General features: G+C 38.0%; 1 protein-coding gene across 1 annotated transcript in view; it reads right to left on the reverse strand.

Moving 5' to 3' along the window:
• The window catches only part of LOC143924325 (neurobeachin-like protein 1), a 204,938-nt gene that overhangs the window by 145,786 nt on the left and 43,718 nt on the right, over positions 1-15,434 (reverse strand). The window contains exons 8-12 of the mRNA XM_077448575.1: positions 14,308-14,394; positions 11,642-11,725; positions 8,131-8,229; positions 6,013-6,593; positions 3,854-3,986 (exon numbers count right to left, since the gene is read on the reverse strand). Coding sequence (XP_077304701.1) covers positions 3,854-3,986; positions 6,013-6,593; positions 8,131-8,229; positions 11,642-11,725; positions 14,308-14,394 — 984 coding nt within the window. The remainder of the gene's footprint in view (positions 1-3,853; positions 3,987-6,012; positions 6,594-8,130; positions 8,230-11,641; positions 11,726-14,307; positions 14,395-15,434) is intronic.

The following is a 15,434-nucleotide window of genomic DNA, read 5'->3' on the forward strand; positions in this document are numbered from 1 at the left end:
AAACTAAATTCAGAGATGATGGTGGAGAAAATATATGTCTTATTGCAGCAGCCCTGGACCCCAGATTCTGCAAACTAAAATTCCTGCCAGCAGAGGACAGTTTAAAAGTTCACCTCAAGGTCCAAGCTCTTGCTCTTGAAGTGAAAAGAAGATACGAGGAAGAGCAAACGCAACATCGATGTGAGGAACAACGGTCAACCAGTGCAGACATGAAATTTTCTGAGAAGAGGCAAGTGTCTCTGTTAGACACTTTGCTCGGTTCTTCAGATTCAGATGACCACCACAGTAATGGCGAGGATGACACTGGTCACATCCAGGATCAAGAAACCCACAGTGAAGTTGTGTGGAATGAGATAGACATGTATTTCAGTGAGCAGGCTATTCTAAAGGAAGAAAATCCGCTGAAATGGTGGAAGGAAAATGAAAAGAGGTTTCCCATCTTGGCCATGCTGGCAAAGAGTTACTTGTCTGTGCCTGCAACATCAACCCCATCTGAAAGGCTTTTCTCAGTTGCTGGCAACATTTTGACTAAAAAAAGAGCAAGCCTAACAGCAGAGCATGTTGATATGCTAACCTTCCTCCATTGCAATGCTAAAATATAGCATTGTAATGGAGGAAGTAACACAGGGCCCCAACCTTTTGCACTTGTCATGACTGTGTTGTGTTCTTGTTGGGCTGTATTAGTGTATTTATGTTGAGATGGCTCATGGCTGCCTTCAGTGTTGTATTGGCCATATTTTTGCACAGCCAAACAGTGTTGAGCAGTGCTTTTGGTGGGCTTTGTTCCTCCTTGCTTCCTTCCTTGAAAACTGTTACCTCCTCAGTTATGTTTTACATTACAATTAAAGTAACACACCACAAAAATACTGCTCAATCAGCACTCTGACTCTACAATAACACTATATATTCAATCATCAATAATTACAATTACATAGTGTTATTGTATGTTGACCAGCATTTTTGTGGTGTTAAACAACAACACTTTAGGTCAAGAGGCATAATGCCATATAAATTCTGCCTAACACTTTGCAAAAGATGCATTCTGAAGGCATTATGTGTGGCTGAGGAGTAGCAAGGTTACCCAGCACAATGCCTTCTGAATTCATCTTTTGCAAAGTGTTAGGCAGAATTTATATGGCATTTTCATGACTCATGCCCTAAAGAGTTACGTTTTTTTGGGGGAACTTGTGTTTTTGCACAGTGTTGAGCAGCAGTTCAGACTTCAGATTCAGAGCAGCAGTGCTTTTGTTGGATATGGCTCCTTCTTGAAAACTATGTTACCTCCTCAGGTATGTTTTACATTACAATTAAAGTAACACACCACAAAAATACTGCTCAATCAGCACTCTGACTCTACAATAACACTATGTATTCAATCATCAATGATTACAATTACATAGTGTTATTGTATGTTGACCAGCATTTTTGTGGTGTTAAACAACAACACTTTAGGTCAAGAGGCATAATGCCATATAAATTCTGCCTAACACTTTGCAAAAGATGCATTCTGATCTGAAGGCATTATGTGTGGTTGAGTAGTAAGGTAAGGTTAGTTACGTTAGTACCACACATTGTTGCACAATGCCTTCTGAATGCATCTTTTGCAAAGTTTTAGGCAGAATTTATATGCCATTTTCATGCCTCATGCCCTAAAGCGTTACCTTGTATTTTTTGGCACTTGTGTTTTTGCACACACAGTGTTGAGCAGCAGTTCAGACTCGAGCAGCAGTGCTTTTGTGGATATGGCTCCGCCTCCTTCTTGAAAACTATGTTACCTCCTCGGGTATGTTTTACATTACAATTAAAGTAACACACCACATAAATACTGCTCAATCAGCACTCTCTACAATAATGTATTTAATTCAATCAATGATGATTACAATTACAATACATAGTGTTATTGTATGTTGACCAGCATTTTTGTGGTGTTAAACAACAACACTTTAGGTCAAGAGGCATAATGCCATATAAATTCTGCCTAACACTTTGCAAAAGATGCATTCTGAAGGCATTATGTGTGGTTGAGTAGTAAGGTAACACACAATGCCTTCAGAATGCATCTTTTGCAAAGTGTTAGGCAGAATTTATATGGAATTTTCATGCCTCATGCCCTAAAGCATTACCTTTTTATTTTTGGGCACTTTATTTTGGTATATTATGTCTTTCATGTGTATTGTACACACTACACAGTGTTGAGCATGAGCAGCAGTGCAGAGCAGCAGTGCTTTTGTAGCATTTTTATATGGCATTTTTTTTAATGCTTCAGGCTCTGAATTAATGGCAATGGCATAACCATTATTCGTGCCTGATGCTAAAGTGTTGTTTACATTTTATTTTTGGCACTTTTTTATACTGTAACGACTTTACCACATTGAAGTGCTTTTTGGAAACAATTTAATAAAAGTTGAAATATTATATTTAGAAGTTGTACGTATCATTTTTTTGTAAAGTTATCCAAAGGATTATTATCTAATCACAAAAAGAACACACTAGATTAATTTAAAAATAAAATAAAAAAATAATCGGATAGTCGTTGACTAATCGAAAAAATAATCGATAGATTAGTCGACAGACAAATTAATCGTTAGTTGCAGCTCTAGTTGGAATACTGCCCTGTAGTCCAGTTTCCGAAGGAAAGAGATCATGCTCTGCTTCAGTATGTCACAGTACATGTTGGCATTCATGGTTCCCTCAATGAACTGTAGCTCCTCAGCGCCGGCAGCACTCATGCAGCCCCAGACATGACACTCCCACCACCATGCCTGACTGTAGGCAGGACACACTTGGCTTTGTACTCCTCACCTGGTTGCCGCCACACAGGCTTGACACCATATGAACCAAATAAGTTTATCTTGGTCTCATCACTCCACAGAATATGGTTCTTGTAATCCATGTCCTTAGTCTGCTTGTCTTCAGCAAACTGTTTGCAGGCTTTCTTGTGCATCATCTTTAGAAGAGGCTTCCTGCTTGGACGACAGCCATGCAGACCAATTTGATGCAGTGTATGGTCTGAGCACTGATAGAATGACCCCTCATCCCCCCTTCAACCTCTGGAACAATGCTGGCAACACTTATACATCTATTTTTCAAAGACAACCTCTGGATAAGACTCTGAGCATGTGCACTCAACTTGTTTGGTTGACCATGGCGAGCCCTGTTCTGAGTGGAACCTGTCCTGTTAAACCGCTGTATGGTCTTGGCCACCGTGCTGCAGCTCAGTTTCAGGGTCTTGGCAATCTTTATTACCTAGGCCATCTTTATGTAGAGCAACAATTCTTTTTTTTAGATCCTCAGAGAGTTCTTTGCCATGAGGTGCCATGTTGAACTTCCAGTGACCAGTAAGAGTGATAACACCAAATTTAACACACCTGCTCCCCATTCACACCTGAGACCTTGTAACACTAACGAGTCACAAATGGCTAATAGGGCCCATGGAAATTTTCACTTAGGGGTGTACTCGCTTTTATTACCAGCCGTTTAGACATTACTGGCTGTGTTTTGCGATATTTTGAGGCGACAGCAAATTTACACTGTTTTGTACACTCACTACTTTACACTGTAGCAAAGTATAATTTCTTCAGTGTTGTCACATGAAAAGATAGAATAAAATATTTACAAAGATGTTAGGGGTGTACACACTTTTGTAAGATACCGGTACTGTAACTTCCTATGATACATAGAAACAAGGTTTTAAAAAGCACTGATATTTTTACATTAAGCTAATCTCTTTTATTGTACACGTATACCTAAAAACGCTATGAAATTACTATACATTCTGTTTAAACAAATGAATGTAATGTAGGCTCTATGTTGACCTTTTATCTACAGCTGATGTGTAGTAAACTGTACTTACCCACAAAGAATCACAGAAGCAGTGATCAGGCAATATAACAGTTGTGTACTCCTTTTTAGTGCATACTGCAACAACCAGGAATCCAGAGGATGTGATAAAGGCTTCAAACCCCATACCACTGCTGGTAAAGAAGCTGCAATCAAAGAAAATCAGTCAATGAAAGAGAGACTAGCTGTAAAGCAAAATCTTATTGCAAGTATTCATTAACTGAATTCTGAAACCAAAAACACTGCTTTTGAGTGTCACTTGGTAACACTGAAGGTCACTAGTCAAATGATGCTCATAGACAAGAAAATAAAATCTTAAAACCCCAGCTTCATCATCTATTACCAAAATGAATGTCAGCTACCATAGCACATTCTAATAAAGTAAGTATAAGTAATGAGTATGTGAAGAAAAAAGTTTGATTTTTAATTGTGAACAGAGTGAGGGGATTAGACCCCCTGCCAAGTTTTTATTGCTGTCTGTATCCCCACTGGGGAAATTTGCCTATGCTTTTGTCCTATTAACCACGGTCACCGAGACAAAAAGGGAAAATTCTAAAATATTTGACTTGGTATGACAGCAAGTGGTGGGGGCAAATCTTATAATAGGGACAAACGTTCTCGTGACGGCTGTCTAAGGTGGAGGTTCCCCTAAATTTGGGAAGATTTCCTCACTTCCAGTTTGCATCCCTAGGAAAATTGGCAGGGGATTTAACCACTCAGTAAAATAGTTTTGGAAACACTATACTCGCCTATCCTTTACACCCATGAAAGGTGCCATCTTGGCCTCTAGATCTGCAGTGGCCATGGTGTTGCACATGTGACCAGCTATGACACCATCCATGTAAAGGCCTGAAGGTTCATTTGATACAAGAACACTGGCAAACCTTGAGGCTTCGCGCACACTGGGGCTTTTAAAAAAATCTATTCTCCTTGCAGAAGAAAAGCGGCTTAAAAAAACATGCATAAGAAGATGCATTTAGGAGCATCAAGAGCTTGGGCATTTCTTTCATAGGGCAGAATATTAACTTATTCTGGGAATTAAAATGAAAAAAAGCACAAGCGCTAAACGCACTTAGTGCTTCGGAGTGTTTAGAAGCATCAGTCTATTTATGCTCAAAACTCCTCTCTTGAATGTGACTTTGGTGGGGGGGGGGGGGGGGGGGGGGTTCTTACATGTAAACAACTATAGTGTGTATGGACTCATAGGCCAAAATGGAGGCAGAGAAATAAAAAGTTCATACGCCAGTAAAAGCAGCATTTTTCAGCTCAAGTGTGCGTGAGCCATCACTAGTGGCATGCTTTGAATGTAACATGCTATCAGAAACTGTTACATCAGTGGGTTTCGTTTTACTTTTAAGTTGTTACATTTTAAGGCTAAACAGTTCATAGGCATAGTAACCTCAAATGTATAATTTGTCTACTTGTTTTAATAGGTCACTCTACCCAAAACTGATATTTCAATACTGATATCATCTTTGCATTTGAATTCCCAGGCATACATACCTTCTTCTCTACCTGATGTTTGCTACAGGAGGAGCTGAAGCAGACAAAAATCAGTGGAGATGTCCACATCTTGCAGTCAGAAACAACAAGGACATTTAACTTTTAGAGTATGCAAAATATCAAAGTAGCCAGTGTCTGACTTCAGCATAAAACTAAAATATCACTTTTGGTGGATGAAGCTAGTCAATAAGAAGGATTTATCTGATCATGCCGTAAAATGTATCTACAAGTTCAGGGAATAGTGACCTTCTTTAATTCCACCAACTTCCAACCATATTAATAATTACACCATGATCTAAAACAAACATGTATGTCCATATATGTTTACTATGTGCCACTAATATTTCATATTATAAATGTAAGTTACATGCACTCTACATTCTGTGTGTCAATAATATTTTATATTAAAAATGTTAGTTAAATGAATTCTACATCTTGTGTGTCGCTAATATTTTATATTATCAATGTTCGTTACATGCCCTCTACATTTTAGAATATGACAATTCTTTCATAAGCAATGTCCTTTTTACCTACTCTTATTCCAGGCTGCTTTGTATGAATCATTCATTCTTTACAAAAATCAGTAAGAATAACAGCATGTAACATTTGTCATAGAAAGTAATGCAAAGTTTTGACTGACTTTGTGTTTATATTGTCCAGATACACTACCTATATAGCTGCTTTCTTTTCATGCCACTGCTGGAAATTCCAAAGGTGGACTGGTCTTGGTCAAGACAAAACCAGGCAGTAAAAGTGAATGCAGAGCCAGGCCATTTCTGAATGGTGGGTATAGCAATTCCCGATGAACTATGGGACAAATTAAAGTACTGCAAGGCACTCTCAAGTCCCTGTTTACGGGCAATAGTGAGCATGGCTCGGGTGACAGGAACAACATAAGGGTGGCCCTTTTTGGGTTCACTTGTCCTCAGCATAGCAGTAAGATGAAACAGTTCCTCCGAGCTCATTGACTGGCTGCCCAATGACCCCAAAAGACTGATTAAGTTTTCCGCACAGATTCGGTGCAAGGAATAGTGAGCAGTGAGTGTCTCAATAATCCGAATGACCATGCTGGCATTGACACACATAGTCCGACTCTGCTTATTTATACAGCAAATCCTTTTTAACCAGTCTGAGATGAAGTTCTGTAGATCATGAGACCCAATTTCTGGTAGCCACTGTATAAGAAGGAGCAAAGGCTGGACATTGCTGATGCCAAAAATCCCAACGGAAGCATGTTCACCTTCCACAGCCTGAAGATGGAGAAAGAACAAACAGGTCAGCAGAGTGGAAGATTAATAAACGCATGCAGTATAGACCTAACATCATCTGTTTGAAGAGGACATAGAAGTGGAAAAGGGTAGCAAGCATATATTAACCTGTGTTACAAGATGCCTCTTATATGAAATGCAGTTTAAATTTTCTTCGGCCAAATGGAATTCTTCATTTTTCACTATTTAATAAATACACAGCTAAATACAGATGTGGTACAAGGTGGTTTTGGCAACATTAATACCAAGCACCAGTGCACTAGAACCAAATCCTCTTAGGCAATCACAACAGCTGGAAACAATCTGCCACCCCAAGTAGAAGAGAATCATTTATGTGTTAAAACCAGCACTTAGACAAATGGTATTCTCAGATTTGTCCATGAAGTGTGCCCTCATTGATCTGTATGTCCAATAAAGCAAATTTCTCTGAATCCTAAATGTCTCTCGTTGTCTTGAATTTTATTATGGAATTCCAATCTCCAGGATAACCAATCTCCAAAAGAAAAATCAAAAAAACTATATAGTGCAGTATGTTCCACTCCAAAAATGATCAAAATACCAATAAATGTGCTCACATTTAAAGAAGTGTGTTACAATAACCGTTTGGTCTGCTCATATGACACCTTTGTATGTACTCTTAGGCTGGGTTCACACATATGAGGCCACGGTTTCATTTCAGGAGTCTGGTGTGGTTCTGTTCACTGGTTCAGGTGCGATTCAGATGCAAATTTTTACCTGAAAGCACAGGACCCTTTTTAAAACCACACCACGGCAGCCCCACAGCTGCATTGTGAAGGCTGCCGGTTCACATAGTATGCGATTTGGATGCAGTTTAAAATGCATTAAATTTGCATCTATGTGGACCGAGCCTAACCCTCCAACTTTAAAAGCAAGCTTTCTATTTAACGCTACTGAATTATCTTTACTCCCTTGTGACCTCTCAATATTGTGTCCTTAGAAAAAATCCCCCTCACTCACTCCAAAGTGGGTATTGGAGGATACCAAAAAAGCAAAATACTCATAGGGGGTTATTTACGAAAGGCAAATCCACTTTGCACTGCAAGTGCACTTGAAAGTGCAGTCACTCTAAATCTAAGGGGTAGATCTGAAATGAGTGGAAGCTCTGCTGATTTTATCATCCAATCATGTGCAAGCTAAAATGCTGTTTTTTATTTTTCTTGCATTACCCCCTCGGATCTACAGCGACTTTACTTCCAAGTGCACTTGCAGTGCAAAGCAAATTTTCCTTTAGTAAATAACCCCCATAGTGTTATACCGCAAGAGATGCTCCAAATAAAAAAGAAAGGGGGTTATAGCTGGCTTGTCGATGACTCTTTTGCTTGCTGATGCAGAGTTTCTCCTGAAGGCAGCAGTATAACCTATTGTCTATGAAATACTGCTGACCCTGTGTCCCTACGCACAATAAAGAAAAAACCTTTATGTATTTTTTATTTTGTTACAAAAAGCACTTGCTTAACAAAAAGACATGTCCAAGAAAGAAAAAAACGAATTCGATTACCATGTTAAGAAGCTCTTCAAGTAGCATTCGAGATGGATGTCCAAGAGATTTCAGCACCTCAAGTAAATGAGTGTAACCAATTCTTTCCTTAAATACTTCCTAAAACAAAAAGCATTCAATAAAACAATAATACACATTTTGTACTAAAACACATACATATATAAGTAGGTTACAGCATTAACACATGTGTTAAACTATTTTTTCTTTGTTTTGGATAGAATGTCAAAGAATTGGGACCTTTTACTGTTGTGACTTCCACAGATTTTCTCTCATTTCCTGTCTGGTAAAATGATTGCCAGCAGGACAGGAAGTGATGATAACCTACTCTTATCAGAGCACTGAATAGCAGTAAAATTCAAACAAGGTTCTAATCTTTTCCCACTCTAACCAAGACTAGAAAACACTTTTTGGTTTGAAATATACTTTAAGAGACTTTAAGTAACCCCTTCCAATTTGCAAAGTTTTAGACTTTTTTGAATTATATAATTAATACACAATATAGTGACCATAATGATAAAGGAGAGTTTCACTAGAAACATGCAAATTGAAAAAAAAAAGCACTTTTGAAATCTGTGTGTCTTTACCCTCTTAATGCCTGAAGGTAGAACAAATCCTAATACATTTTGCAGCTTTGTCATGTGTTAGAACTGTTCATATCACTTCTCAAGATAAATTGGACCTTCATTTGGTGGTAAATGTAACTAGATATTTTGCTGACTTTTTCTAATCAAAGAAAAACACCCCATGTTAGTATAGCATATTTCTTGCCATTACCCAATACCAAGGAAAAAACCCTAATACATTCTCTTGATGTTCATGGGGATACCATATATGTGTACATTAGTTGATGTTTGTTCCCAAGAAATAATAGTTTGCGTTTTGCTTATTTTAAAAATCCTACATAAAACACACTGTCACTAAATATTAAAAAGTTCTTATTATCCTACATAATAAACATACTCTGCATTTGAACCAGACCCTCCCACTAACCTGGATTAAGCCATAATCTAGCTATTTTTTATTATTAAATCGGGAGTAAACCCAGTTTAAAAAAACACTTACATTCCCGGCATGCCGGAAATGCTAACTTTCACATTGGTTGTGCTCTCAACCAAACTTTCAAACCATCCAATGTCTGGTTTCATAACTGATCACATGTGCAGCATTATGGCAGTTGAAGAATCATTAGAGGCCAAGATGGCAGCTTCCTTGACTGAAAACGATAGAAGGGTTTACTTCCACTTTAAGTATTATTTTTTTTACAGACGTTTATGTTTACATTCTTCTCCCCTTGATTAGAATGTATCTTTTTCTCCATTCAGAAGGAGAACGAGTACAGGGACAGGTATTACTGACTCCTTATTGTGATAGCTAATCACAAGCAATCACGGCAAATTACAGCAGGTCCTTCCAGTTAAATTATTAGTATGAGACCTGGAGCTGTTGAAAACAAATTGGTCTCTGTGTGCTATGAAGTATAAGTCCACCGTAAAAACGCCAGTGCTCAAATAAGTGGCACCTCGACAGAAGGCTAATTTCCACAAAGCCGTGTGTATGTGTTACAATGGCGGCAACAGGTTAATAATCAAGCAAGCATGAACATATTGAATATAAAATATGATCCTTATATAGCTCTTCCTCCTCTGAATGTCATAGCGGAGCAGAACTGAACCCGGTAAAAAAAAAGATAAAAAATAATAATCTTAACTCCCTGTGTGGAGTAGGAACTTATTTTTGTAAATTCTACATAAACTGTACAAACCAAAATGATGTGAGAGATCCTGGACTGCAAATAAATGTTTTTCACATCAAAAGGAAATAAAAGGTTTTCGAGCCCCAGCTTTTTACTCTGTTAAATCAGAGTTTTTTTTTATTTATTTTTTTTAACATACACAATCTTTGTTTTACTATGGTACTACTGTACAACACCAAAAAAAATTCCAATTGTTGCTTAAAGTGTACTATACATACACAATCATTTGGCAGTAATTATTTCACAAGCAGCATTATTAAATATTGCCTTGTCATAAAAATCGGCCTCCCTATACTCTAGCCAGGGGGGTAGAAAATGGGGCTAACTTCACTGTTCCAACAAGCTATGCAGCATTTCAGAAAGAAAAAAAAAAAGCTGACTAGAATCATTCTGATTAAAATGGATAAATAACCTCAGGTCGTATCAGAGCTGAGAACTCTGAAATTATAAACCTTCTTTTAGGGGGAGGGTGTAAGACATGATCCTATGTAAAATTCTACTCATATTTGCTTCCTAAATGTAGTTTAATATCATCAACATGATTCCCCTAAGTTCTGCCTAAAAACTCCTCTCCACTGCAGATGTTGCTGGTTGTCTCGCTTGTCGTTGCAGGATTCCTCATTTACAATATGTCCATATGGCCAAAAGTTGACAGGCAGTGCCAGAAGGATCAGCAAGAGGAGGTGGTCATCAGAGGAAATTTACAGTCATAATTGTTTACAATAAGGCGTCAAAGATGTGTCTGTGTATATTAGTGGACTCCAAACTGCAGCCCAGGGGCTGGATGTGGCCCTCTGCTTGCCTTTATTTGGCCCTTGAGGCACTATTCCTCCCACTGACACCAACAATCCTTCCACAGACCCCAACAACGGGGCAATATTTCTCTCACAGACACCATTCCTCCAACTGACACCAACGATCAGGCATTATTCCTCCAACTGATACCAATGATAGGGCACGATTTTTACCACTGACACTAATGATGGGGCACTATTCATCCCACTGACACCAATGATAGGGCACTATTCCTCCCACTGACACCAATGACGGGGCATTCTCCCTCCCACTGACACGAATGATGGGGCACTATTCCTCCCACTGACACAGGGATAGGTTCTACTCCCAAAGGCCAAAGTGTGCCCCCCCCCCCCCAAAGTCTGAAGAACAGTAAACTGACGCTTTGTTAGAAAGTTTTGAGACCCCAGGTGTATTTGAAAGACAACATTTTAATACGCATACTGATGATTTCAATTATAATGGGATGGTGCTAAGTTGACCCAATGATTTTTTTTTTTTTTTTTTTTTATATACATATTCATAAAGGATTGCAACAGTGGATCCCTGCTGGCAATATGGCGCTTCCCCCTCACTGCCTACTGCACAAGCAATATTATAAAATATTGGTCTGTTATTAAAAGAAAAACAATTGAATGAGTGGATGGTAATGAGCTGAACCACTGTAATCATTTTTTTTATTATCTATCAAGGAGAGTGTACAGCTGGGGATTGTAGTTCTTCTCCCACAGCTCCTGCCGTGGTCTCAAGAACACAACATGAAAGAAAAATCATTGCCCTTGTTTGCATTTTTATTCATTTCAAGTGCCCTTCGCTGATCATGTTAAAGTGCTAAATCTTATTCATAAATACATACTGGCACAACAGTAACCTAACCAAGATGCGAAACCAAGAAACACTGATAAAGTTGTAAAAATTAAAATAGAATTTGCAGCAAAGCGGACATAGCTTCACATGCTTTACCTTTGCTGCAGGAGATTTGTGCTTCACAGCTGTAAGTGCTTTAAGTGTTGAGACACACAAACAGTCTAACTGTTCCTGAAACACCTAAAATGGTAGAAAAACAAATACTGAACTAGAGATCATTTCAAATAAGGCATTTGGACCTTTCAGCTGGAATCAAAAGAAAAAAAAGTGTGATTCATTTAAAAGTTTTAGCTTTTTTTTTTTTTTTTTTTTTATTATCACTAATAAACACAATCCCACCACCAGTACTTCTAAAAATAAAACAGCCTGTAAAGCAATAAAAGAAAAGCAAGACAGAACACGCACTCAGAAATTCATGTAGGCAAACAGGAAAACAAATCTATCACACCCGCTTAAATAAAAATATTAAATTAAATTTTTATTGTTGATTTGGTGTTTCCAGAATTCTAGGGGCTAACCAATAGCTGAAGGATCTGATTTTGTGTCTCTATAAATAATTTTTTATTTTTTTTTTATAAAAGTGGTTACTACTAATTTGTTTGGTAATAATTGGGCTTTCTTTGGGAGGTGATAATTACCAGTGTAAAATCCACAAGCTGACAAACTATAGGGTTAAACATAAGGAAAACTGTCATGTAAATGGTTTTTTTTAGAGTAGGAATGCACGCGCGCACACACAGATGTCCACACATACACAGAAAGCCCAGAATACCAGTCCACCGAAAGGCTAAAATTATAACTGTACTTTAAATATGGAAATATTTCACTGCATCACTATGTCTACAATAAAAAAAACATTGCCAGCACATTGCTCCAATTCAGCCAAAATGGCAGATTAATAAATACCAAGCAAAGATTATGAAGAAGGAATTTGTGTTGGTGGTCAGCTTTCATATCCCTCTCATAAGTTAAATTCATAACATTTTTACAGGCAGTTAAGCAACTACCGTCAGACAAATCCCAATGACTTTGTATATACTTAGGGGAATGTGGGCAGGAGAAAGTTACTTGCCTTACGATTTTTTTTACATGAAAACTGGGTATAGTTTACCATTATTGCATACAGCTTTATCTACTATCTGAAGATAAGAGCACTGATTGAAGCAATATCTCAATCAGGAACATGGAGCCCACCGCCAATCCACTTTGAAGTCTGTAGAAATGGAACAAGCAAACTCTGCAGCCATGCTATAGTTGCTTCTAGTGCTTTTCAATTAACAGCAACAGCACTTCATAAAGTGGCCACTAAACCTACAGCAGATAATGTAAAAACAGAAAATAAGTGAGCTACAGCACTGACTTTGATCATTCAAATAACTTTGAAGGAAAATTCCTCTAGCTAAAAATCTAATTTTTAATGCCACTTGGGCATGAGTTAAAATTTCAGGTATGCCAGTTCCACGTGTATTTTTTTTTCTTTATTTTGTCTTGTTTTACATGATTTTATATGCAGTGTCTCAATAAAATTGTTATAATCTTTTTTTTAACAAAGATTGTTGGATTTTTTTGTCACCCAAGTCCTGCTTCCTTACCTTTGTATAATTTATGATATTGGGATGTGGTTCTTGCTGGTTGTTTGCCTCAATTTTTTTTTATTTTAGGGGTTCTGTGCAGTCTCATAGTTTTCACTCCTAAAGCATAATGGGACTGTTTTTTTTTTTTTACTTGAGATTGTTCATGTGATAGTATTAAAGGTAGACTCTCCTACTTAGAGGTCTGTTCCAGAACAGTGTTATACGACTTACTGCAATAAGGTTTTCTAGAATCCTTGCAGTATCTAAAGATTACTTGGACAGTATTGTTTTCAATCAGTGTTCTTAGGTTATTATACTAGTGGTGTTAAAGATGATGTTCATCCTAATATATTTTAATACGTAACCATACTGTTGCTTTAAATTTTTTATTTCATAAAAGTTCCAATTTAACATTAATGCTCTTTGCAATGTGTGTTAATGTTTCATAAATATGCTTTTGTGTTTAGTATGACATTTTTGTGTAGAAAATGTCGTCTTTTTTTTTTTTTTCAAATGGGGGTAGATCTATGAGCTTTTAGATATACAAAGTGACTTTTCTGCTTAGTAGTATCAAAAAAATGACAGATACACCTGTACTTTACCTGAAGGCCAACCATAAGCGGATCAAAATATAGCCAGCTTGGAACTGGACGAATTTCAATCCCCCTATGGCCAGGCTGGTTGTACTGAAGTCGATCCACTGATCAACTTCAGTACAACCAGCCTGTCTGCATTTTTTTTTTTTCAGTTGATTACTGCCAGAGGCTATAGCTACTGGCAGTGATCATTGTATTCTGACAGCTGGGAATCTCCTGCTGTCAGAATACACAAGCACAGCGATAGGAACTCCCCCATCAACAATGACTGTGATGATGCGTAATTGAGCAATTTTCTTACCTTCAACCTGTGGTTGAAGAAAAGAAAGTTGTATATGGCTTGTTTAGGAAGTACACTACAAAATATTACTGCTTTACATGGTGATATATTGTACTGCCTTGTCTTTCTAAATCTTCTTTCACAAATCTCAGTAAGCCTTATAATTTTGCTCATTTCTATTTCTCAAATAAAACATGTTGGTAAGAACAGGACAAATAAAGCAGATGAACAAGCTGGGTTGAAGTAAGGTGGTGGCAATGTTATTCTGGGGAGTCTTCAGTCTAGTTTTGCTGTGTTGTCAGCTATGTGTACCTGATTTTCATTCATTTCTGTCAGTAATTTGTTGGCAAGGTCTTTCTCACTCTTGTCTGCCCCTCTAGGGTTAGCGTTTAACAAGAGCTGCAGGATGGAGACAAGAACATTGCAGAGAGGTGGATTATCAGTTAGCAGCAGCCAAGGGGCAAGGGGGACAGGTTTCAACAGGAACATGCACATTAACACCTTTGGCACATTGCACATAATGCATATAAAGAAAACAGCTTTATTAAAGGTTTAAACATGGCACATAAACGTGTTATAGAGATGAGTTCAGGCGTCCTCCAAACGTAGCTATGTCCCAACATCAAGTTAGTCCAATCAACTGCGAGCTGGGTCATTCATTGCCCTATAGCTCACTTAAACAAAGGGGTGAGATGCTGGTGACATCAGGGACATTATGTGCCCATATTTAGTCAATGACACGGTGTCATGTGTTCACATAAGGGCACAGATGTCACCAGCATCCCCTCACTTTGCATGTGCTTTGGCCAATGACGGACACAGCCTTTGATGATCAGATAGAGGTGAGTTTTAAAAACTCCCAAGCTCATCCAACAGTTAAAATCCTTGGACAGTTAATACACTCATTAATGAGAGCCAGCAGTAAAACTTCTGTGCTGGGTCTCTCAGCTGCCATAGTTAAAGTCAACTAAAATGCAGCTGTCACAATCTTGCCACCCAACTCAAATAAAATGAATGGAGAAATCAGATGGGGTAGCTGTAACACGTGTATTTTGTGTTACTTAGAATGCAATTGGAAATGCAGCAGCTGAGAAGACAGAATGGGAATTTTATCAGCAGCTGGTGTCTCATCAGGAACCACCATGTTAGGTCACAAGACACTGTGTGGTTTGCAAACCAAAATGCTGTGGAAGTCTGACTTCTCAGTGTCGGGTGGAATTGTTCATTAAAGTATATTTAGGGAAAGTGTGAAATCCCTTCCACTTAGAAAGGGCTGCCTTTGAGAGATTTACAACCTAGAGTGCATAACCTCTACAGGAAACATGAAGTCTGTTTGAGATCTGAACTCTTGGTTATCCATATACACATAGATTTCTTCCTTCATGCTAAACAATATATTGTGTGAAGTCTCACTAAAATTATCAAATCATGTAAAAAGA

The sequence above is a fragment of the Lithobates pipiens genome, unplaced genomic scaffold (genome assembly GCF_037356315.1).
Source record: "Lithobates pipiens isolate NorthernLeopardFrog02 unplaced genomic scaffold, aLitPip1_a1.2 Scaffold_22, whole genome shotgun sequence".
In the NCBI taxonomy this organism is placed as follows: Eukaryota; Metazoa; Chordata; class Amphibia; order Anura; family Ranidae; genus Lithobates; species Lithobates pipiens.